At 40.2% G+C, this 22998-nt stretch overlaps 1 protein-coding gene across 7 annotated transcripts in view; it reads right to left on the reverse strand.

The window, feature by feature from the left end:
* The window catches only part of Armc4 (armadillo repeat containing 4), a 175602-nt gene extending 163480 nt beyond the window's left edge, over positions 1-12122 (reverse strand). For 3 of the 7 annotated variants that reach the window (XM_013521482.1, XM_013521477.1, XM_005398105.2), the window contains exons 1-4: positions 11941-12122; positions 11023-11266; positions 8562-8824; positions 1777-1934 (exon numbers count right to left, since the gene is read on the reverse strand). In XM_013521482.1, coding sequence (XP_013376936.1) covers positions 1777-1934; positions 8562-8785 — 382 coding nt within the window. In that variant the 5' untranslated portion in view covers positions 8786-8824; positions 11023-11266; positions 11941-12122. The other 4 variants (XM_013521480.1, XM_013521481.1, XM_013521478.1 and 1 more) reach the window with 4 other exon arrangements.
* Between the last annotated feature and the right edge of the window lie 10876 nt (positions 12123-22998).

Raw genomic sequence — 22998 nt, forward strand, 5'->3', positions numbered from 1 at the left:
CCCTCTCCCCTCTCCCCTCTTCCCTCTCTCTCTCTCTCTCTCTCTCTCTCTCTCTGGAGCACTTTTCAGAATAGACATTCAGTATATTCAGAATTGAATCACCAATCTCCACAGAAGGGTCATACTAAAACTGTATGTGTCTGTGTGTACCAGCATTCAGTGTTCATAAATGCTTTCTTTCCCACACTGCATGCTTTCAGCCTACAGTCTATGTACTCTTTTCCACCTGTTCCAATTGCTTATATTCTCAATGCACTTTGATATTAGAGCTGGAAAAATAAATCTAAACAGTATTTACACATGCACCAAAATTACAGCGAAAAGCTTAAATACTAACCCATGATCAAGACTGACACAGGTGTGAAATTTGAACCTAGTGATGCTGAAAAGAGAATTTAGTAAACATTTTAAAAATCATTCTGGGTGGGAAATGAGGGAGAAATGGTAATAACCTTGTTTGGGATGGAGTAATTCAAGAAAGATGAAAACTCACATTCACTGAGTTGGGAGGGGGACCCTGTTATACCAGTGCACAGAGCTTGTTTTGACTGAAAAAGCATTGATTCTCCAACCAGAAAAGGGCTGTGCCACCAGAAAGTTGCATAAAAGGCTTAATTAAGGGGAGCAGGGGACTGCTTAGAAGGGAAAGACAAGCAAAGAAAAGAAAACCAAGGAATCAGTCATCTTTTCAGCACCTCCACTTATCAACCGACAGCTGCCATCTCTTAAAGATTTGAGACAGTATGCATTAGGTGAATTCTCAGGAAAGACAGAAACCTGACTACCAAGTTGGTAGGCACTACGCAGTTTGGATCTGAAAGTGAAGGTTGTACCTAAACTTACAGGAAGGAGAAAATGGTGTAAAGGAGAAATAGTTAAGCAAACCAAATATTTGGAACCTGTGCAGTATGTCTCATCTCTTGCCCGCTGTTGGAATTCAGCTTTACAGTTAACATTTCATCCCTTTTCACAAAAATAGCTTTAATGTACAGGTAATCAAATAATGAAGAGTAGACCTGTGCTGTTCTGAGACTGCTATCTTATTATTTCTTTAAAGTCCCACGTACACAGCAATGTACAAAACCCGTGTACTTTGTGCCTGGGGCCCAGCCACTGGCCACACACACGTGCTTAAAACATATACCACATATCACTACCTAGATCAGGTATTTCTAGTGATAAATACTTGTAACAGGAGGCAATAAATCACATTCTGTTTCACATGTTAATTAGTCAACAATTAGTTCATTGTATATCTCTAATGAAGAGGAAAACAGTATTTCTCACAAAACTGAGTAAATGTAGCTATTCACAGAACAGTATGAACTCCACAGTAGAAAATGGCTAAGAACACTGGAAAGGGGATTTCTTAAAGTCTACCTCTGCTAAAGCAAGAGTCCACATTCACCTTGGAGGAAACAAATGATCACCCACCACACCAGGAGAGAGGGTGGTCAGATGTTGGTCCTCGTGACCTTACAGGTCACAGGCCACTGGGCTTTCCACAAGCCGAGAAGGCACTCCTTAAACCATATGCTAAAATTAAAAACCTGGGAGACTGCTAATGCTAAAGGAGCAGGCCTTTCATTTTAAAGCAGAAACTTGATATGAACAAAACAGTTCAGCCAAGGAAAATTAATGAAATTTTCATGAAGTAGTACATATGACTTTTTACCTTTTGATTGCAGAACGTTTTTCAAGAGACCATAATAAGTGATTCCCCCTCTCAGATTATTTTCTAAAAGTTCAGATCCAAGACTGGAATGTAAACATCACCTTCAACACATGCTTGAGCCTCCTTCAGCTTTGTATCTTTGGCAATAAATACCAACTGTGACAGCTGCCTAAAGCTCCTCACTTTAATTTGCGGTACAGAGAGAAATAGTAAAGGCTGTCCATTTTTATCAACTTCTTCTGAGGTGACTGTTGTTTCACTAAAAAAATGAGAAAAAAACGAAAGCTTAATGGTAGCCAGATGCCGCTAGGAGTTAAATCTAGACATTCACATGATTATTTCTATGTCTCATTATAACACACAGAAAAGAGAAATCTCTCTGATTAGAAGTTCATCTGTTTTCCCACTTGCACCCACACAGTTTTAGCCCCCGAACTTCAAGTAACCATAGACAGCAACAGGACATACCTATGAAGAAAGCTTTAAGTAATTTCTAGAATTTACAATTGAACTCAACTAATCAGCATTTTCATTTTTGTTTCTCTAACAATGTGTTGGTTTCTGACATCTTTTTTTTTAAAAAAAATCCTAGTTCTACAGAACCATTCATAATTTGGGGATTTCTTATTTTATTTATAAAATTTTTTGGCCACAGTAATTAGTGGTTAGGAATTTTCCTGGCTACACTGTGTTTGTGAACAAAAAATAAAGCGATGAAAAAAGGCGAACTAGATCCTCTCTGTGGATTATTTTTCCCACTTTCTACTCCCTAACTAGGTTTACATTAGGAAAATAAGCAGCTTTTTTAAATGGTTTTTTCCTGATCAGAAATTATTGAGTCTCCTAGGTTTGTGTTTCTGTCCATTTAATGATTTTTTTAGATTGGTATTTTAAAATATTGATGTATTTTTATGGAATTGATATTTCTATAAGTTTCTACCACTTAAAACATTGATTAAATTGTCCAGGTTTTTTGATATAATTCATCAGAAAGAGAAAATCTAACAGATCCAGATTACTTGCTGGAGACAGTAAGCTCTTTGTCACTGCAATAAAATGCCAGAGATAATAAACTTAAAAAGAGGAAAAAAAAAAAAAAAAAAGATCTCATTTGCCTAATGGTTTTAGAGGTTCCAGTCCAGGGTCATTTGGCCCTGTTGCTTTGGGCCTGTGGCAAGATATACATCATGATAGGGAGCATGTGGAGGAACAACCAACCAGAAAGAAAGAGCAGGGACCAGGATCCCAATATCCTCTTGAAGGGCACACCCAATGATCTCACTTCCTTCCAGTAATTTCCACCTTTTAAAGGTTCCACTACCTCAAATGATGCCAAGGTGAGTGCAGCCAAGCCTTTAACACATGGGCCTTGGAAGACACTTCTCAAAACCACTTCACTATCTCACTAGAATCAAAACCAGCAGACAGCAACTATGGGAGATAAAATAATGTCCTCCAAAATGTCCACATCCTAATACCCCAAAACCTGTGAATACTTTCCTACACATGGCAAAGGGGACTTGGCAAATAGATTAAATTACAGCTCTTAAAATGGGGAAACTATTCTGGATTATCTAGCACAAACATAATTACAAGGACCCTTATAAAAGGGAGATGAGAGGTCAGAATCAGAGGTGATTCAAAGGTAGAAGCAGAGGTCAGAGATCTGCAAGGCCAATATCCCATGAATATAGGGACCTTCTAGGAGCCGGGGAAGGAAAGAGCAAATTATTCTTGAGCCCTACAAGAAATGGAGCCCTGCCAATATGTTGAGTGAGTTTAACCCTCAAATTCATTTTAGACATGATCTACAGAGCTATATGACAATCAAGGTGCACTGTTTTAGTCATTAGATTTGCGGTCATCCATTACAACAGCAAGAGGAGCTAGTATGGCACTCATATGCCTGGCACAAAAGGAAACTGCTCTGCACCCAGTACCTCTAACAGTGACTTCACACAGAAGGTGCTCAGTAAATACAGGAATATGTGGGATAAATGAATAAATGAAAGAATTCCAGACTGGTCAGTGACAGGGCCTGTGCACATATTCTCCCTAAAATTAAGTTTCTGAATAATGTCCTTAGCCTGAGATTTCTTAAAGGCTCATATTTAAAGATGACTCACTCATGGTGCGGTCATTCACACTAACTGGATGGAGGTAGGGTGGGATTGTAAGCTAACTGAACGTCAAAACTTTCAAGCTACTTGACTCAATAAAAGTAGATATCCTGGGGCATGGGATGTAGCTCAGCGGCATGGCACCTACCTTACAAGCATGAGGCCCTGAGTTTGATTCTCAGTACCAAAAAAAAAAAAAGATATCTAAAAGTAGAAATCCTGTTGAAAAACTGGAGGAGTACAGGGCACAAGTGACATTTGTTGCTGCTCCTACTAGAACCTGGAACTTAACAAAGGAGTGGGAAATAAAATGCCAGCTATAGAGAAGGTGCAGGAAAGAAAGTTCCAGCCTCCAGGTTCACCACTTCTAACACCTGGAGAATGAACTCTTGGAAAGAAAAAGGCTGCCCCCAGCTCATGAAAGTCATGAAGAAGCGCTACAAATGCTATCAACCATCTTGAAGGAAAGACTTTTTAAACTGGAATTGAGAAGGGGGGCTAGAACTATTCAGTTTATGCTATAAAGAAAGAGAGCAGAAAAATGTCATTTTCTTTAACCCCAGTGTCCAGTTTAGTCCTCAGGGTATAGTAATTACTCAGTAAATGTATGTCTACAGGGTAACACAGGAAGTAAGACTGCAGTCAAGAAACCACTTACAATTGTCAGGGGCAAAAAATAAAGAGCTCATTACAGAACTTACAGCAGGCCTAGAGACAGAGGTCAGTGGTACGGTGCTTGCTTAACATGGATGAGGCCCTGGATTTCATCCCTAGCACTCCTCCCCCAAATTAAAAATAAAAAATGCAAATACATTAGGGTGCTGATCTTACTACTATGACTTGGAAATTTTACCAAAATATGACAACACCAGCTCATAAAACAACACAATTTTTGTAGGTTGAGTATAACATTAGGGATCATGTAATTCAGGCCTTCCCAATGTTGATCAGAAAATGAAGGCCCGGAAAGGTACAGATTTTGCTGCAAGTGTGCACTAGTGGAGAGGCCAACATGACCTCTCGTCCACAGAGGACTTCTTCCAGCACACAATTATGTTCCAGTTCACATGTATCACAAGAATACAGCAGAGAGGCTTGCAAGTAAATACAACTGCAGAGCAGATACGATTGAAAAACTAGTTTTATCAGAGAAGGAGAGAAAAGAACAGAAAATAACATTTTCCCAGTGTGATTCTGAACAACTAACCAATTTGTAAATTTCCCATACCCCATTCTAGAGAATAAAAGCACCACAACTGTAGGTGCCACCACCAGCAGGTGAGCGAATACTGTCTTCACTGACATGTGGGCTGCATTGTGATGTGTTTCATGAAGGTTAGTAAAATGAAAATAAAGACATTTTCCCTAAAAAATTAAATGTGCAGAGACAATGACAGATGTTACCACAGGATAAATAGGTTCAGAATGATCCTAGTGGAAAAGATGAGGTAATGTGAAAAGTGCTGTACCTGCTCAATTAGGACAATCTGCACAAGAGGAAAGAAGATAGTGATGAAATGTAAGACCTTTTCAACATGTGATGAAAGGATCAGTTTCAAATAGCAAATGTTAATCTGCCTAATTAAGAAGAAAGCTCATCAGACTTTTATTGACTGCCACAGAGGAAGCATTTGGAGACGTACAATATCAAATGAGAAGTCAGGACACAAATACCAGGATATTCTTAGCAATATCTGCAGAAACCAACACAACAGTTAGCTGACTGATTTTACGCACTCAGGACAGGTAAAACTGATCTGTTTTGGAGCAAGAGACACGAGAGAAAGCATATCCACAAGAAGAAAAATTGCCTTTATTCTAAAACACTGAAGCACACTAATATGATAGAAATGCATCCAAGAGACTTCGACTCAAGTCTTTTGTGATGACCAAGTCTCTTGGACACACAGGCCTGAATCCTGTCTGAAGGAATAGCTTCCTTGTGTTTGATAAATGTATAAACAGTGAAGTAAGGGCCAGAAAAGTGCATGGGGGAGCCAAAGGGCAAAGATGGGGTGGTTGGGTTATTTTAACAATAAATTATTCTGCTACTGAACGAACCTCTGGTTTTTATCTCATTTTGTTGCTAGAGGTAACAAACACCAAGTGCCTACGGGTAGCTGGACTTCTTTGGTGTGGTGGGTGCATGAGGTAAAGTCCAGACCAGGATGTGAGAGCATTTAGTATTTTCTGTTATTGCCAAAATCTTAGCTGTATCCTGCTCTCTTCAAGGTAATCAATACCTATCTGGTTTTCATTAGAGCCACACAAGCTCAGTTTCCTTCACATATGATAAATGATGCTACCAGATCTCTCCCCTCCCAGCACCAAAGATATTACCACGTGAGGTCAGAAACAAAAACAACAGAAAAATTACCCTCAGGAATGGCTGAATGCTCAGTCCAACAGAGATGAAACAATTGAGGGGTAGTTGTTTCAAAATATAGATGGTGTTAAAATGTTGAAAGATCCAGCTTAGAACAGAAGACTACACATAAAGACAGCATGCAAAGATTTAAGTACAGAAATAAAGCAAAAAAAAAAAAATATGGACAAGAATACAGAAGGCAAAATGGTGACACATTTGGGGCGTGTGTAACACCCACCTAAGTAGGAGGCAGATGTGGTCATGATTGTACTCGGAATGCAAAATTAGCACGAAATCCAGATACAATGACAACCACGATTTTTTTTCTGTCATATGATTTAAAGCCATCTTTGAACAAAGTAGTTAATATGTTTCTAATTGGTTTTGCAGATGTTTTTCATCTTTCAAAAGTTAGGAAAAACACTGAATTTAGGTGGGATCAACAAAGAATGGGAGACTCATCCAGAAATGACAAGAACTTGGGGAGAAAGTGACCTTTGGCAGAGTTAGACATAAAATACTCCAATAAAAATTTTCAAAAAAACTCACAGAGAAGAAAGACCAATCTAAGAAGTAAAGAGTTTGTAGATGCAGGTCAAGAACGGTTTTGCAGTTCTAAACCTGAATTCTGACTTATAGTCACAAATAATCCCAAAGGTGAAAGAAGGAAAAGGTATCTATATGAAGCTTTGGCAGCTACGGAACTTTTTTTTTTTTTTTTTTTTTTTTTATTTAGGATCTTGCTTTGTAATTCAGGCTGGCCTAGGAATTGCTGCCTATCTTCCAAAATGGCTTTTTGATTTTGCATTCCCACCAACAATGAATGAGGGTTTGTTTTTTTTTGTCTTTTTGAGAGGCTGGCCTTGAGTTCACTTTGTAGCCCAGGCTGGCTTCAAACTTGCAACAATCCTCCTGCCTCAGCCTTCCAAGTGCTGGGATTACAGGCATGTGCCACCATGCTCAGCCAACAGAACTATTTTTATAAGGTCAGACCATTAAAATTTATACGCAAAATCAAAAAGGGACAAAATGATAGAAAAGAGATGCCTTGAAGGCACAATGCACTGAGGATGCACACCACCAACATACATCCATTTGTTTATTTATTATATGATTATAATGAGTGATGACATTATATATGTAATTATGTATGTATTATATACAATTGCAATATTTGTTTATATAATTTTATGTATTTACGTATATATGTGGCAATATCCATTTTTTTTCAGGTACTGTGGATTGAACCCAGGGCTTTCACACTGAGCTACATTTCCAGCCCAATTGTTATTTTTACTTTTTAAAATTTTGGATTGGGTCATTGAATTGGGGGGACCTGATTTTCTTTTAATTCTTTATATGTTTGAGATAGAAGTCCTTGGTCTGAGGGGCAGTTAGCTAAAATTTTTTCCTAGTGTGTGGGTTTTCTTTTTACTCTGCTGGTGATTTCTTTACATGTGCAAAAACATTTCAATATTACCCACCTATAAAGAAAGATAAAGCCTTTTATAATTAAAGGCTTTTATAATTAAATGGTTGCCACTAGAGACCACACTCATAAGTGAAATAAATAAGTCTCATCGAATTGTCTCCCTAGTATAAGAACCTGAAAGAGTAAATGAAATCTAAAAGGTAAAATAGATAGAAAAAAACTGCTCAAAAGAAAGAACAACTGGGATGAAGGAAAGAAGAAAATACAGAAGGGAAAATATATATATACCAGATGGCTGAGATAATTGTACTATTAATTTCTATTGCTCTCTTGAAAGGAACATTTGATATTTAATTGTTTGATCATTCTTACATGTCTGTATTTGTTTATTGGAGTAACCAATATGAAGGTAGCAGTATGTAATACAGCAACCATTGTTAATTTGTTTTCATTTTGTCTGAAATTCTGTGTTGTTTTTATCATTTTCATGTTGTTTCATTTATGTCTGTGTGTTTGTTAATATGTTTTGGTTTTTTTATATCTAAAAATAAAATTTGAAAATACATCTGAAAAAAAATAAAATTTTGAGAAAAGGTCACTATTTCAACCGCGGAAGGGATTTTGTCTCTGACAGATGTCACAAAACCAGAGGCTCCTGGCGTGTGGCAGGCAACATGGACAGGTAAAAAGGCAAAGCATGGAACAGCAATGGTGACCTGGAAAATGTATCCTCTATCAAAAGAAAATAAAATTTAGATGTATAAATTAGATAAAACACTGTGTTCACTCATTGAAATAGCCTCAAATTTCATCTGATTGTCTCCAATTGGGAACCCCTAATTTAGGGGATTTCTCCGATTGGGAACCCCTAAATTAGAAGCTAAGTGGCTTTTCCAAAACCCACAACCAATTAATAAAAAATGTACAACAATGAAATTCAATTCTAGAAGCAATTAAGTGGCTTACCTTACAATATAACCTGATTCAAACGCTGAGGGCTCCAAATCTGTTTTCCATTCAAGTGGTTCTACAAAACTAAATTTTGCTTCTTGGGGGTGATCATAAATAAAATGCTCCACAAATATAATGATCTCTTTCAATAATATTTCATTCAGAGGGGTGATCTCCAGGGTCCCAGTCCCGTAGCTGGCAGCTGTCCACTGCGCCAGTCTTGCCAGTGCCACACCCATGGCATCTGCTAATGCTCCTCAGATCTGAGCTCACAGGCACTGCATCAGAACAGAAGGAGTCAGACAGAGGAAACAACCGCGTCCACCTTTTCACTGGCACAGTTTTCATTTTCAAGGTTTTAAATTAGTACTACTCAATCCATAGTCTGCTTCTTTAATCTTAGTGCTTCATTTTTGAATTATCTAATTGCTCTTCAGTTTGATAAAATAATGAAAAAGCTCTAAGTAAAACTTATTTGTATCGAGGGATTTTCTAATATCTGCCTGCTCTAAAGTCAATAACTTTTTTCTAACATCACTGGGCCTATGAAAGAGAATATAGACAGCTGGACAGAAAATCTATACAGAAAACTGCAGAAGTGGAAAAAAGAACTGAAGGCAGTTGGCAGTGAATGTTTTGATTCACAGCTCTGCTAGGGGGCTGGAGGTTTAAATAAGAAATGTTCATTTGATCTGGACCACAAGTCATTTAGCAATACGCTAAAAGAACTCTGTAAGTCTGACTTTCTTTGGTCATAATATGTGTTTCAGAGCAATGATGACAGACAAACATGATTCTAAGAGCTTTGTAAATACCCCAAGTGCCTTCTGAATTAATACAAATAAGAATGTAATGATGGATCATAATTTTAATTTTTTCTGAAAATTAGTGTAGGACATGCTGATCCTATTACAAGAATATGTGAGCAATTTAAGTACTGGATTCCCTGTTAATACATCTTCCAGATTTGTAAGAAAAGTAAGAGTCATTTTTTAGTCTATTTATCTAAGCAGATTATCAAAAGTGTAGCAATAAAATGTAAAACAGAAATTCAGTGAAATAAATTTCACTTTGGCTACTTAGAAAAGTTTTAAAAAGATGCCCTTGTTCGTAACATTAAATAAAAACCATGTTAGAAAAAGGTTCTGATATAAATTCATAAACGATATTTTTCCAGATAACCTATACTTCTTTGTTTTTTCATTTGCAATAACATTAGTCATTAAACTCTGCCTTCCAGAATATTAGGTCAATGGTTATAAAGCTAAATATAGACTATTCCAGTTTTTTTCACCCGTTACTATTATAAAGGCTCAGATGTATCAGACTCTACAGAAATGACTTGGAGATTTTACTTTCCATACTGTATTAAATCTTGAAATCCAATAACAGGATTTCAGCGACTCTCAGTAGGTAAATACCTCCTGCTGGGAAGCAGTATGGAAATACTGCACAGATGTCTGCGTAGTTACCAAAACAGTGGGAAGGGGGCATCGCTGGCTTTGAGTAAGGAAGACCAAGGATGTCAAATGTCCTGAGTAGGACTGCACCCAGCAGGAGGAAGTCTGCCATAACCTCCAGGCATCTGGCAAGTAAAAGCTTCAGATAAATAGTGAGTCTAGAGGGGTTCTTCACTTTATAAAACTCATAAAGCATTTTTCACAGTTTTAGTATATTCTGAATTGTTCAGGATTATACCTGTAATATAAGTGAAAGGAGAGTTGTTCATACTTCATTTTACATGGAGCTTTACCAAGAGTTCAGCATTGTGGAAATCATGCCATTAAGCAGTATTATTCACAAAATTCAAATTGCAATGGTGCATCTGTGTCAGTGTGCCTTTGGAGCTACTGTATTCATGGTAATTCTAGGTAAGGCTGAAGTGTGTCTGACAACTTTCTTATGTATTCTAGTGTAGCAGTACCTAAGCATTTACAGTTATTTTCCTTCATTTAACAAACCGAGTATTATCAGCATCGAAGACTACATTATAAATGTAGGATTATTGTCTGAGACCTTGATTTCAGAATAGTGAAGTATAATTACAAAATATTTGCTATACAAACCAAGTGTTGGATCAGAGATACATGAAAATAACTGATCTGATTACTTATCTTCGTACAGGTAAATAGATAAATTCCAGTGAAATGAAATGTATATAATTAACATACAATTTTTTTCTGTGAACTTCCCTTGTTTCTATTGCTAATTGATGGAAAATGCTTTAGATTCAAACATATAAAGCATGTACTGGTGCTATGTAACCCTTGAATTTTCCAGTAAGCTAGGAAAAATAGCTTTCTTTACCTTACACAGAGGAGCTTAGGTAGACAGTTCTATTTGCTTTTAATTTTAAGCACAACATTTGTTTTGGTGATCTTATAAAGATACATAATATATGAATTCTTTCTTCCCTGCACCTTTTATTTAAAAAATGTGAAATTGTATAACTTTAAGATTTCTGTAGTCCACATACCATGCAGCAACTTTGCAGAAAGCTCGGAAAGGGAACTCAAACGTGCAAATACTTCTTTTTGTCATGAGAAACTTCTGTAGAAATGTAAATGCAACTCACAGGTGAATGTATTTCAGCTGATAAATCAAGGAATCTGGAGTCACAGCAAGGGGCTGGTTTTACTCACGCAGGCCGGTTAGCAGAAGCCTGAAGGTAACCTCATGGAGCCTTTGACTATCCAGAAGGCAAGTGCAGAAGAGCAGTACTATTAGAAGAAAATAAGTAAGGGATGATGAAACACGGTCAGCGTAACTCAGGTAAAAATACAAAAGCTCGCGGTCTGCACCCAGCACGAGGCTCCTAGTTCTTCAGGCCAAATACTGTTACCATGGTTACCCACGGAAGACAAACACATAGGACGTATCTTTGAATTAAAGTAAATTTTTAAAGAGAAGAAGTTCAAAGGTAAACGGGGAAAAAAGTTTTTTGTAAGTTTGTTTACACCAACTGGGAATCACGTTTTCTCTACGGATCCAATAAGGCACGGTGCTTCTTTTCACGCAGCAGGTTTAAGCTTCCACTCTCACACATAAAACGAAACCCATTCGAGTCACTTCCGCAACCCTGGACCGAATTCTTGAGGAGGCCACGGAAATGCGGCGCTCCCCCGGGACTCGGCGCGCACGCTGCGGGGAGAGGCTCCCCAAGGGCCGGGCCGGGGGCAGCGGGCACCTGCGGGGGACGAGGGCGCAGCGGGGTGGGTGCCGGGGCTGCGGAGACCGACGGAGGGGTCCGAGGCCGCGGCGCTGGGAGACGGGAGAGCGCCGAACTGGGCGCCCGAGAAGGGGAGAAGGAGCCTGCAGAGTCCCCAGCGGGGCGCTGGCCCCGGAGCGGCGGGACTGCCCCGCACCCCGCACCCCGCATCCCAGCAGGGCTCACCCGCAGCGCCGCCGCCGCCGCCGCGTCCCGTTGCTAGGACGCCGTAAACACCCGCGGGGCGCAGCGTGCAGATTCTGTTCCCGCGGTCGCGACCCGGCACAGCCCGGGTTCCGGCCAAACCGCTGCGCGGAATCCCAGGGCTGCGACTCCGCGCCCCGCTGCGTTCCACCTGTGCCGCCGGCCACCTGGGCTGGCACGGCTGCAAACCGTCACCTCCTCCCTCGGGATCCAGGATCGGTCCCCACCCCTGCCAGGCCGCGGGAGATGTTTACGTTCCTTACGCTCAGGAGTAGCTGACAGGCTTTCAGAAACAACATGGAACAGGAAAGCCAGTCCTTAGAAACAGTTTCTGGTGTGATTCTCCTGCACACCCTGTATTCTGCTTCCCTTTTACAGAATCCTCAAAACACAGCAGCAGAGGGCCGCTCTCTTGGGGTATCTGAGGCTTTCATCTTTCTTCCCAAAAAGTAGATACAGTACACACCAAAACCCATTGAAAAAGCTGAAACTATGCTTCAATAGTCTAGTTCAGAAAATTAGAATAAAGTGAAAACATTTCTCCCACCTTTTTTTTTAATGCAGTTTACCTTTGTCTGTTAAAATGGTCTGAACCTCACCATTAGACACTCTGCCAAAAAGGATAGGAGAGTGGGACTGAGAAAGTGGGAAAAGAAGAGGATATTGAGGGTTGGGAGAAAGGAGAACTGTACAATTTTAGCAGGCGGAGTGTTTGGGGACAAATGCTGCATAATTTAAGGTTGAAGAACAGTGCTAAAAATTCTTTCCCTGTGCAGAATGATAGTTTTGCATGTCAGGATGTTATACTGCCCCCGCTCAAGACAGCAGATGCTAGAGATAGGACGTAAAGATATTTGGGCTTTGTCTGATTTTATTTGGGTTCGTTTCTTCTCTTTTTGAAAGTATGAAAGTTGCTAGGAATGGAATAAGTTTTCCTAAAGGAACCTCCACCTGCAGAGAAGTCTAGACGCCTCTCCCAGCAGCACCTCCCAGAGGACTTAGCATGACTTCTCTGTCTTGTCACCTGTCTCCAACAACTATAAAGTAAGCTCCAGAAAATTCTCAAACCCTAGGATTTAGAAGGGTGACTGACACACAGAGGAAACAAAATTGACAAATCACCTCCCAAACTGTGGCTTGTTCTGACATCTGTTGATCTAGGCACTGGGAAGGTGAGGCCTATGTATTCTTGGACACATTTGCTAGAGCCAGGAGTTTGCTGTAGTTGAGGTCTTTCCCAGCACTGCCTGTAGCTAGGACTTGGGTATTGGGGACCCATTTCTGTCTGGTGGAACTTCAGAAAAAGCTTGCTAGAGGTCCCTGGGAAGAACTTGGAAGTTTTTGGTTCTCTTTCGTGAACTTGCATCAGCTAAAATGATTCTTGAAAAGCTATCCATTCTGGCTTGGGTAAGCTACATCTTTGGGTGCAGGAGAGATCAGGTACTTGCTTTGTGTTGTAGTTTGTAGGACCGTCAGAATGGGTAGGTACCACATCCTGGGTTGCTTAAGCACCAGAAGTTGATTTTCTAGCAGTTGTAGAGCCTGAAAGTCTAAAATTAAGGTGTTCATGGGATCCCTTCTGCAGGCCGTGAGGGAGGGTTCCACACCAGGCTTTTTTCATAGGCCCCTAAACATAGTTGTTTTCATGTTCACATGACATTCTCTCTCTGTGCCTATCCATTATGGAAATTTCCCCTTTCTGTAAGGATACTGGTCGTAATGTGACTCTGTGAGCTTATTTTAACATGATGATACTACTGTAAAGATCCACCTCAAATAAGATTTTACTCTGAGGTCCTGAAGGTTAGGGCTTCAACACAAGAGTTTTGACAGGGACATAATTCAACATACAGCATTCTATGCACAGGTTTCAGCAGGAGTCACGGGCCCAACTTGTGTGTGTGGGAGTTGGGCCAGCTAATGAGGGAGCCAACAGAGAGACTTACAGGCTACAACTCAGGAGAAAGGGACAGGCAAGGTTGGTTTGAGTATCCAGTAACTCAATCAGAAAAGGACAGAGACACGTGATACCATAGGAAGCTGTAAGGACGTAGTCTCTTACACAATAATAAGATTAAGTCCCATTGTAGGCCAGGATCTCCTTTCAGTGAAAATTTTCAGGGAATATCAATAGGAATTCTGATGAGAAAAAATTGCACAAAATCTTATGAAATGCTAAAGATCAAATCTATCAGGTCCTACCTTCCCTTAGATATAAAATAAAGAATCAAGGAAGTCCAACCTTAAATGCCTCTTTATCTCCTAAGATGTTACTCAGTAACATACTGCAGACCAGTCCTATGGTCTGGAAATGAAATAGCTCCTTCTCCTTAGATTCAAACATTCTAGTTGCTAATGTATTCAATAAAAAAATTTGGGTACCCACTTGTATCAGATATTCTGTTGATGGGACTGAGTTATCCAGTTGAGTCCTGGCCCCCCAAAAGTTCTCCTTTCTATTCAAGAGCCCCAGAACAGAAGTAAGATCAGTGGCAGAGAATACAATAAGCAAAGGAAAAAAATGAGAAAAGAATGGACAGTTGTGCAGGACTGCATCAAGTAAGACCTTTACATCAACAGTCCCCAACCTTTTTGGCACCAGGGACCAGTTTTGTGGAAGACAGTCTTTCCATGGACAATGTGGGAAATGGTTTGAGGATAGCACAAGGGCACTCCATTTATTGTGAATTTTATTATTATTATTATTACTATATTTATAATATAAAATGAAATAAGTATACAACTCATCATACTTAAGAATCAGTAAGATCCCTGAGCTTGTGCAGCCACTTTATCTATGGACTTGAACACAGTTGTCATTCTGCCCAGAATGACAGGATTGTTTGTTGAGTATGTTGGATATGTCACTTATTTTTGTGACCCATTATATGTCATTGAAATGTGCTGCCAGTGGTGACTGTTTGTCTAAAAGAAATCTCTGGAGTGGGTCTTATAACTCAGAGACTCTGGCCAGTGATCTACCTTCTTATACACTTCTGTGTATAAGAGAAGATATGTGTGTTTTGTGTCCATTTCTCACAGAACAGCACAAAAAGACATGAGTTAAGGACATATACTCTAGGGTGATTAATAATTTTAATCACATCCTACAAAATGTTGTTTTTGAATGACATATTTCAGCTAGCCAGCATCTCTCTATGGATGACACAGTGTGTAGAACCACATTCCTGGAGGCCACTTAATCCATTTCACACTTATAACCTCTTTGACCCAAGTAGTGATACCAGAAAGCCACCCAGTCATGGCAGCTTCTGTCTGTGCACATGGTGACACAGATGACCAATTCAGTTATCCTGATATGTAATTATTCAAAGATTTGAATCATTCTGCAGCTGTGGTATTGACTGGCAACAAAAGCGCATACAACATATCCTCCTGAAAAAATATCATGCAAAATCAAGCATCATTGCTTTGTTATCAACATGGTAGATTCATCATCCTAGATTGCAAACTATGGTGAATCATTAATCCTTAACAATTGTGTCTGGATATCCTCTGCTAGTTCTTCAATTCATCTAGTTATAGTGCTAGCTGGAAGAGTTATATATGTCACCTTCCGATCAACAGTTGCTCCTAAAGTTCATGACAAATCTCCTTAGCAGCAGACAGGATCAAATCTTGCCCAGTAGTAAAGTTTAGCTTTAGCAATGCAATTAGCCAGTAAGAATGATGTGCTCTCTGTAGACACATTTGATGAAGTAGTGGTCTTCCACAATTAGTTCTGTTCTTCATAGCCATTTTTTATTTCTATTTTTTTAAGCCCAAAGGCTTGTATTTTAATGCAGTGTTCTTGGTTTCCATGTGGCAAAGCAGTTTTGAAGGTTTCTTGGCTTCACTGAATAGCCTGTTGCTATGTATTATACAAAGCAAGCTTGGAGAATGTGAATCGCCTGTTGCAAAGAACCCATAATTTTAAGTAGCACTTTTGGTATTTTCTTATAAATGCAGCTTTCTCTTTGGTTGGTGGTCTTAGTCTTCTGCTGTCTCATAATTGGGTCTTTCTCCCTTTCCAGAGAAGCTTTCCAGTGATGTTTGTCTTTTTTTACTAATTTTGGCTCAGATTGGCTTGTGGGCTTAACAAAACTATGACTGAGACATGTGTACCAAGTAGGAAAGAGGTAAGAAGGAAATAGTAAATAAAATAACAGGCAAGCTGCACAAAGACTAAAATAAGTGCTGAATTCTGACTTAAAGTCTGCATGACTGAAGAACATCAACTCACTTGCCACTATAAAATCTGCCACCAGATGTAGCTTAATTGTCACTTGCCATTCACTGATAAGGCTTTGATATGAGTCTACAAGCAATTGATTATGGTCTCTGCACAGTCCAACTTCTCTGCTAATTTAAATCTTTATTTGTAGCCATGCCTCAGGACTAGCATCACCACCTTAGCTCCATACCAGATAATCAAGTGTTAGACTCATAAGGATTCCTAGCATGTGCAGTTCACACTTAGGGTTGATACTCCTATGACAATATAATCCCACTACTGTTCTAACATTCCTCCTATAAAAGCCAAGAATTTGAAAATGTGCAGAGCCCAGGTTTGTGGTAACAAGGAATACAAATTCTCCTACAAATGATAGGTAAGTTTATAGTTTGGATCTGTAATGTCCCCCCAAAGACTTGATTTCCAGGGTGGTACTACTGGAAAGCAGTAAAAATTTTTAAGAGTCTAGTGGAAAGTTTTTGGTCACTAGGGATGTGTCCTCCAAGGGGACATGGGACCCAGCCCTTTCTCCTCCTCTCTTTTGTATCCTGGTCATAAGGTGAGCAGCTTGATCCCATCACACACTTCTCACTGTGATATGCTGCCTGACCACAGCCTAAAAGCAATGAGGCCAATACGCCACGGACTGAAACCTCCACAGCCGTGAGCCAGAATAAGCCATTCTTTTAGAAAATTATATCAGGTATTTTGTTACAATAAAGGAAAGCTGACTAATATATTAAGTATGGTCACTTCTACATTCATCGGCTCCAGAACTCATGTAATCTACCTTTAGAAGCCACATTGTCATATAATAGCTATTGATTTGGGGTATACACTACAGCCTAGAGTGAGGCACCCTGACTTAACAGAATATAACTTCCAAACTGCACTGCAATAGCACCTTCGGATGGCTCCATTGTTCTTTTAGGACAGTAATTAGCACTAGAAACTAGCAACTTCAGATACTAAGTGCCTCTTCACTGAAAGTGTTGAGACTGCATGACCATCTATAAGAAAAGGTGTACAAGACAGCAAGAAGGGAGGTTATGTATGGGCCCAATAACATACAGACTGTGATCAAACTAATGCCATTGCTAAGTGTTCAATCTGCTAACAGCAAAGAGTCACTGTTCCTGGGGAAACTAAAAAGGCTGTCATGGTAAGACCCTTCCATTTTGGAGGTGACAAAAACAGACCCTCTTACTATTACTGATTTATATGAATTTCAAATATGAGTTTTCTTTCCCTGCTCACAGTACCTCTACCAGAACCACCATCAACATGGTGTCCCCCATACAATGATTATCTCAAAGCAAGAATTCAGTCTGAGCAACAATGATGCAGCGGTAGGCAAATGACTATGGGAGCCACCAATCTTACCTTGCACCATATTGCCCAGAGGCAGCCATCTTGATAGCATAATGCAATGACCTGTTGAAGGCTCAGGAATGGTGCCAATGTGGTCAAGCACTTTTCAGGGTTGGATTTTGACCCTCCAAGACATTGTACATGTGTGAAAAACAATAGTCAATATGTGACATCTACGTACTATTTTCCTTAACTGCTAGAATTCATGACTATGTAGAACAAGGAGCAAACCTTTTTACCATAATTCTTGATGACCTACTTATGGAATTTGGGCTTTTCTTTTCTATAACCTTAGTTTCTACCAGATTAGAGGTCTTAGTTACCATGGACAGACTACTTCCACTCAGGAATAGATTAAGTGTTCTGTTGAACTTCAAGCTGTGACTATCACCTGGCTAATTGGAACTCCTTATGCCAGTAAACCAGATGCAGTGGGCAGAGGAGGGTGACATTATGCTAGTGATATCACTAGTTGACCAAGATTATATAAGAGCTAGGGTGCTATCACCAGAAAAGATGTTTAGAAATCAGAGCCCAGAAATTTCTTTGGTATCATCTTTCCTGTTTTATAATAATTGTGAATTAGAAATTACAGCAACCTCAGTCTGACCAGGGAAGAAAACTAAAAGCTCAGACCCTCAGAAACAGTGGTCTGGATCATCTCACTAGGCAAACATCCCAGACCAGCCGAAGTGCCAGCCAATGGCTAGGGTCATTCAGAAGATGTATCAGCTGTGTCTTTCTAGCTTTTCACTATTTCCAACCTGCAGTTACATTCTAACCCTTCAGGTAAAAAAGCACAGGAAAGCAAGAGGACTGAAAAGGACCAGGGAACTTCTTTACTGTCCGGCCCTGTCATAAGCTGGCTCTGCACTCTTTTTGTAAAGTCTATGTTAGTGGTTTCTCTTGTGGGTATTTTTCTTGGCTCCTCAGATACCTTGGCTCATCTATGCCTTTTCCTGTGTGCTTTTCTCTCCATTCTCAAACAAGCTCTGCCCTTTTGGAGGTCTGGCAGTTCATTACATTTGCTGCCTACTGAGGTCCCATACCAGTCATCACACATCCACATTTCCTAATCAGTGTGCTGTCCCCCATAGCCCAAATCTGCCCGTAGGAGACACTCCCACATTTCTTCCTCAGCAAACTGAAGTCCAAGTGAGTCCCAGCACGATGGAAATAGTAGATCCCCAAATTTCATGGGGGTTACATTCCTAGAGCATCTGCAAGTTGTGAAAAACCATGAGTTTCAGATATGGTCAGAAAAAATGCCTACAAATGACTATTTTTATAGTTTAACCCCTAAATATGCTATGTCTTCCAAAGCTGTGTAACTGAATTTAATAAAATAATTATAATAATAGTTAATAAAATACTGCTTTAGAAGGTGCATGGCATTTTGGTGGCATCTTAGAGATCTTAGGGCTTTAAGAAGAACAAAACAGAGAACATTTCTGATAGCTACATGGTAGAGCAACCTGCTATGATGCAGGAATGCTGGTGCATCTGCCCCAGATGGGTTACAGGGCTGCAACCAATCAGCAGCAAGGAAAACTGAGTAACTCTCTCAAATTGATTACTTGCAAACTTCCTGCCAAAAAAACCATTTTGGAGTATGTTTCCGGTTTCCACGAAATTGGGGGTTTCTATGAACAATTATTGCTTACACTCTAAGGGAAAATCCGCCAATGACTGAGGCCACAAACTCTGAACCAGGACTTCTTGGGGTATACTATACTGCCCTCTGCTTTGCTCCCAAAGTCACTATCCTCAGCCCATCTCATCCCTGGAACTCCTCCAGTGGAAGTCAGGCTCTTGTGTTTGTATCCATCCCACCCACAACTGCATAATGCAAAGGACACATATTCACTCCGAGTGGTTACCTTAAGGTCCCTCTTCTCCCCTTCACTCAGCATTGAGGGTGGGGGCAGGAGCACAGAAGGAAGAGGGAAGATGATCAGCATGGGTTTCTCCAAAGTGCACTTCCCTGGAAACCTAGTCATGCCTCGTCTCTAACTTCAGTGTGGGTGAGTGAGGTAGTTGACTTTCCTATCACACCTTTTACAGTTTTTTTAAAAAATCTCTGCCTTGTACCTCATCCAGAGTGAATCACCTACTGTAATTTGAGTTACAATAGGAATAAAATTCTAAAGTCTTATTTCCTAGGTATGTGTTTAACTTGTGGATAGTTATGCAAAAAATCAATAAAATGTATTGAGTTAGAAAGTAAATTCAGAAGGAAGAAGGATTACATTTTTGTTTATACATTTCATCTTTTGACATGTGTGACAGCTACACTTAATTGTCAAAACTTGCCTGTATTAAGAGACTATTGGGGATGTGATTAGATGATGTCGGCACTAACCTCCTCTGTGAATTAATCCACTGATGTTCATAGCCAAATGTGGTATTAGAAAGTGGGGACTGGTTGAATTTATGTCTGTGGGGGTGGGCTTTGGAGGATATATCTCTCTCACTGGTGCTCTTCCCAACCCACTCCACTTCCTGACCACCACGGAGTGGACAGCTTTGCTCCACCTTGCCCTTCCTCTGTGATGTTTCTGCTTTGGAGACAGCTGACCAGGGACAGAAGTCTCTGAAACCATGAGCCAAAATAAAACTCTCCTCCTTTAAGCCATGTATGTAGGTATTCTGTGCCAGCAACAGGAAAGCTGATTAATATATTTATAAATCTTTGTTCAAGTAGTAAAAAAAGGATATTATTTTTTAAAAAAACATAGAACATACGAGTATATTTAAATTTATATATACAAATTTAAATTAGATGATATATTAAATATCAAATTATGATGTTATTTCACATTATTAAAAATGACTTGAAGGGAGCTGAGCTGCACCTCAGACGGCTTCAGGAACTCGGGTGAGCTGCTGCCAGCCCCACACAGGAGTTTGGGACCAGGCAGAAACCCAGACAGCTCTAGGGGTCTGGGGTCCACTCCCCACCCTTCCCCTTCTCCCCCCTTCCCCTGTTGGAGCTGAGCTGCACCTCGGACGGCTTTGGGAACTCGGGTGAGCTGCTACTGGCCCCACACACGAGCTTTGGACCAGGCAGTGGTGGGGCTTTTCCCGGACATCTTCAGGAAGCCTGGTGAGGCACAGCAGCAGAACGTGCAAGGCAGGCAGAATGCGGGCACCCTCTGGGGCCTCAGTAGCTACTGCCCACACCCATAGTGTGTCTGGGAGGCTGGGCTGAATGCCAAACACCTTTAGGAACCCCGGTGAGCCACCCTGGTGCCTCCCCCACTAGTGTGTGAGGCACATGGAGCCCTGGACAACTTCCGGGGGTTGGTGGTCACTGCCAGAAGAACTTGCACCCCTCCTGGGAGCTCAGCTGAAACCTGGACAGAGTCAGCCGCCTCAAGGAGTCCACCCTTACCTTCCCCTTCGAGTGTGAGAAGCAGGCTCTGTCCTGGGCAATACCTGAAGCCTCAATGAACATGATCTGCATCCCCCCACTCTTGTGGAAGCTGGGCTGAACCCCAGTCTCAGGAACTCAGGCAAGCCTCCCCCGCCCTTCCTACACACCCCTAAGAGCCAAATGAATGCAAGAAAGGTTGGGAGCATCTGGGACCCCACCTTGCCAACACTCACCAGCAGCACAGGGGCTGCACTGAGCACTTTGGATCTGCAGACTCTTTCCCTGCCACTCACACACAATCAGGAGAGTGAGGCTGCACTCCAGGAAGTCTCTGGATCTTCAAAAATGACAAAACGAAGAAGCAAAATGCAATCCCAGACCTCTACACCACCCAAAACAAGTCCAGGGGACATCAACACAGAAGAGCCCAGAAGTCATACACCTGAAATTTCTGAAATGATAGCAACTGAAGTAAAGAAACAACTCCATCAGGCCAAAGAAGACATCAGATCAGAAAGAACGTCTCAGGTGAAAAAAGAAATGACAATAATGAAAGAAATGTTCAGCATATCCAAAGATGGCATAGACAAGAAAATAGAGCAGAAACAACTCATAGAAACCTTCAAGAAGCAGTATAAAAAAGAACTAGAAGGTATGAAACAGACGTAAACAGATATCCAAGAAATCAAAAATTACATTGAAAGCTGGCAAAGCCACCTGAACAAAGCTGAAGATAGACTTTCAGACCTTGAAGACAGCACTGCCACTGATGAATGTCAAAGGAAGGATCTTTTAAAAACAACAAGGAACCAAGAAATAATAATTCAATAACTGCAAGACAAGGCAAACAAAAACAATGTCAGGGTAATAGGTATTAATGAAACAGCAAGTGTCAACACAAATGACATAAAAAGACTATTTGCAGAAATAATAGCAGAAAATTTCCCAGGCATGGTAAAAGAATCGGACATCCACATAAGTGAAGCATACAGAACTTCAGTTAATCATAACCAAAATAAATCTACACCCAGACATATAGTGATCAAGATCCTGGAAACTCAAAAAAAGCCCAGAATACTAAAAGGTGTTAGAGAAAAGAAACAGATCACCTATAAAGGAAAGCCAATCAGAATCATGGCAGACTTCTCAACACAAACCATCAAGGCAAGAAGAGCTTGGAGTGAAGTACTTCAGTTAGTGAAAAAAAACAACTTCCACCCCAGACTGATATACTCTGCAAAGCTATCTTTCAATTTTACTGGAGAAATAAAATATTTTCATGATAAAGAACAACTGAAGAAATTCATGAGTGCCAAGCCAATCCTACAAAGGGTACTAAAAGATATTTTAGAAAGAGATAAAACAGACTGCAACTTCAAGAACAATAACAGAAAGGAAACACCAAGCAGAGCAAGCAATTAAACAGAGGGAAAAAGGAGGATCCAACAGCAGGAAAATAGCATGACAAAGATAAGCCAATATATATCAGTTATAACCATCAATGTAAATGGTCTCAATGCACCAACCAAAAGAAGCAGACTAGCAGAATGGATTAGGAAACAAAACCCAACTTTATGCTGTATACAAGAAACACATTTAACTCAAAAGGAAATTCATATACTGAAAATTAAAGGATGGAAAACAATACTCCATGCAACAGGAATCCAGAAAAAGTGAGTGTAGCTATCCTGTTTGCAAACAATGTGAACTTCAAACCAAGAACAATCAAAAGAGATAAAGAAGGTCACTACATACTTGTGAGGGGGAAGCTTCAAGAGGAAGAGATAACAATCGTAAACATCTATGCACCAAATATGGGAGCACACACCTATATAAGACAAATTTTAACAGACATGAAAAATGAAATAAGTAGCAACACAATCATAACAGGGGACTTTAACACACCATTGTCACAAAGAGATAGATCACTAGACAAAAACTTAGGAAAGAAATAACAGAACTTAACCAAACTTGTGAACATATGGACTTAGTAGAGCCTTTATAGAGTGTTCCACTCCAACAGCATCAGAATACACATTCTTCTCAGCTGCACATGGGA

The sequence above is a fragment of the Chinchilla lanigera genome, unplaced genomic scaffold (genome assembly GCF_000276665.1).
Source record: "Chinchilla lanigera isolate Chin_1 unplaced genomic scaffold, ChiLan1.0 scaffold00061, whole genome shotgun sequence".
Taxonomy (NCBI): Eukaryota; Metazoa; Chordata; class Mammalia; order Rodentia; family Chinchillidae; genus Chinchilla; species Chinchilla lanigera.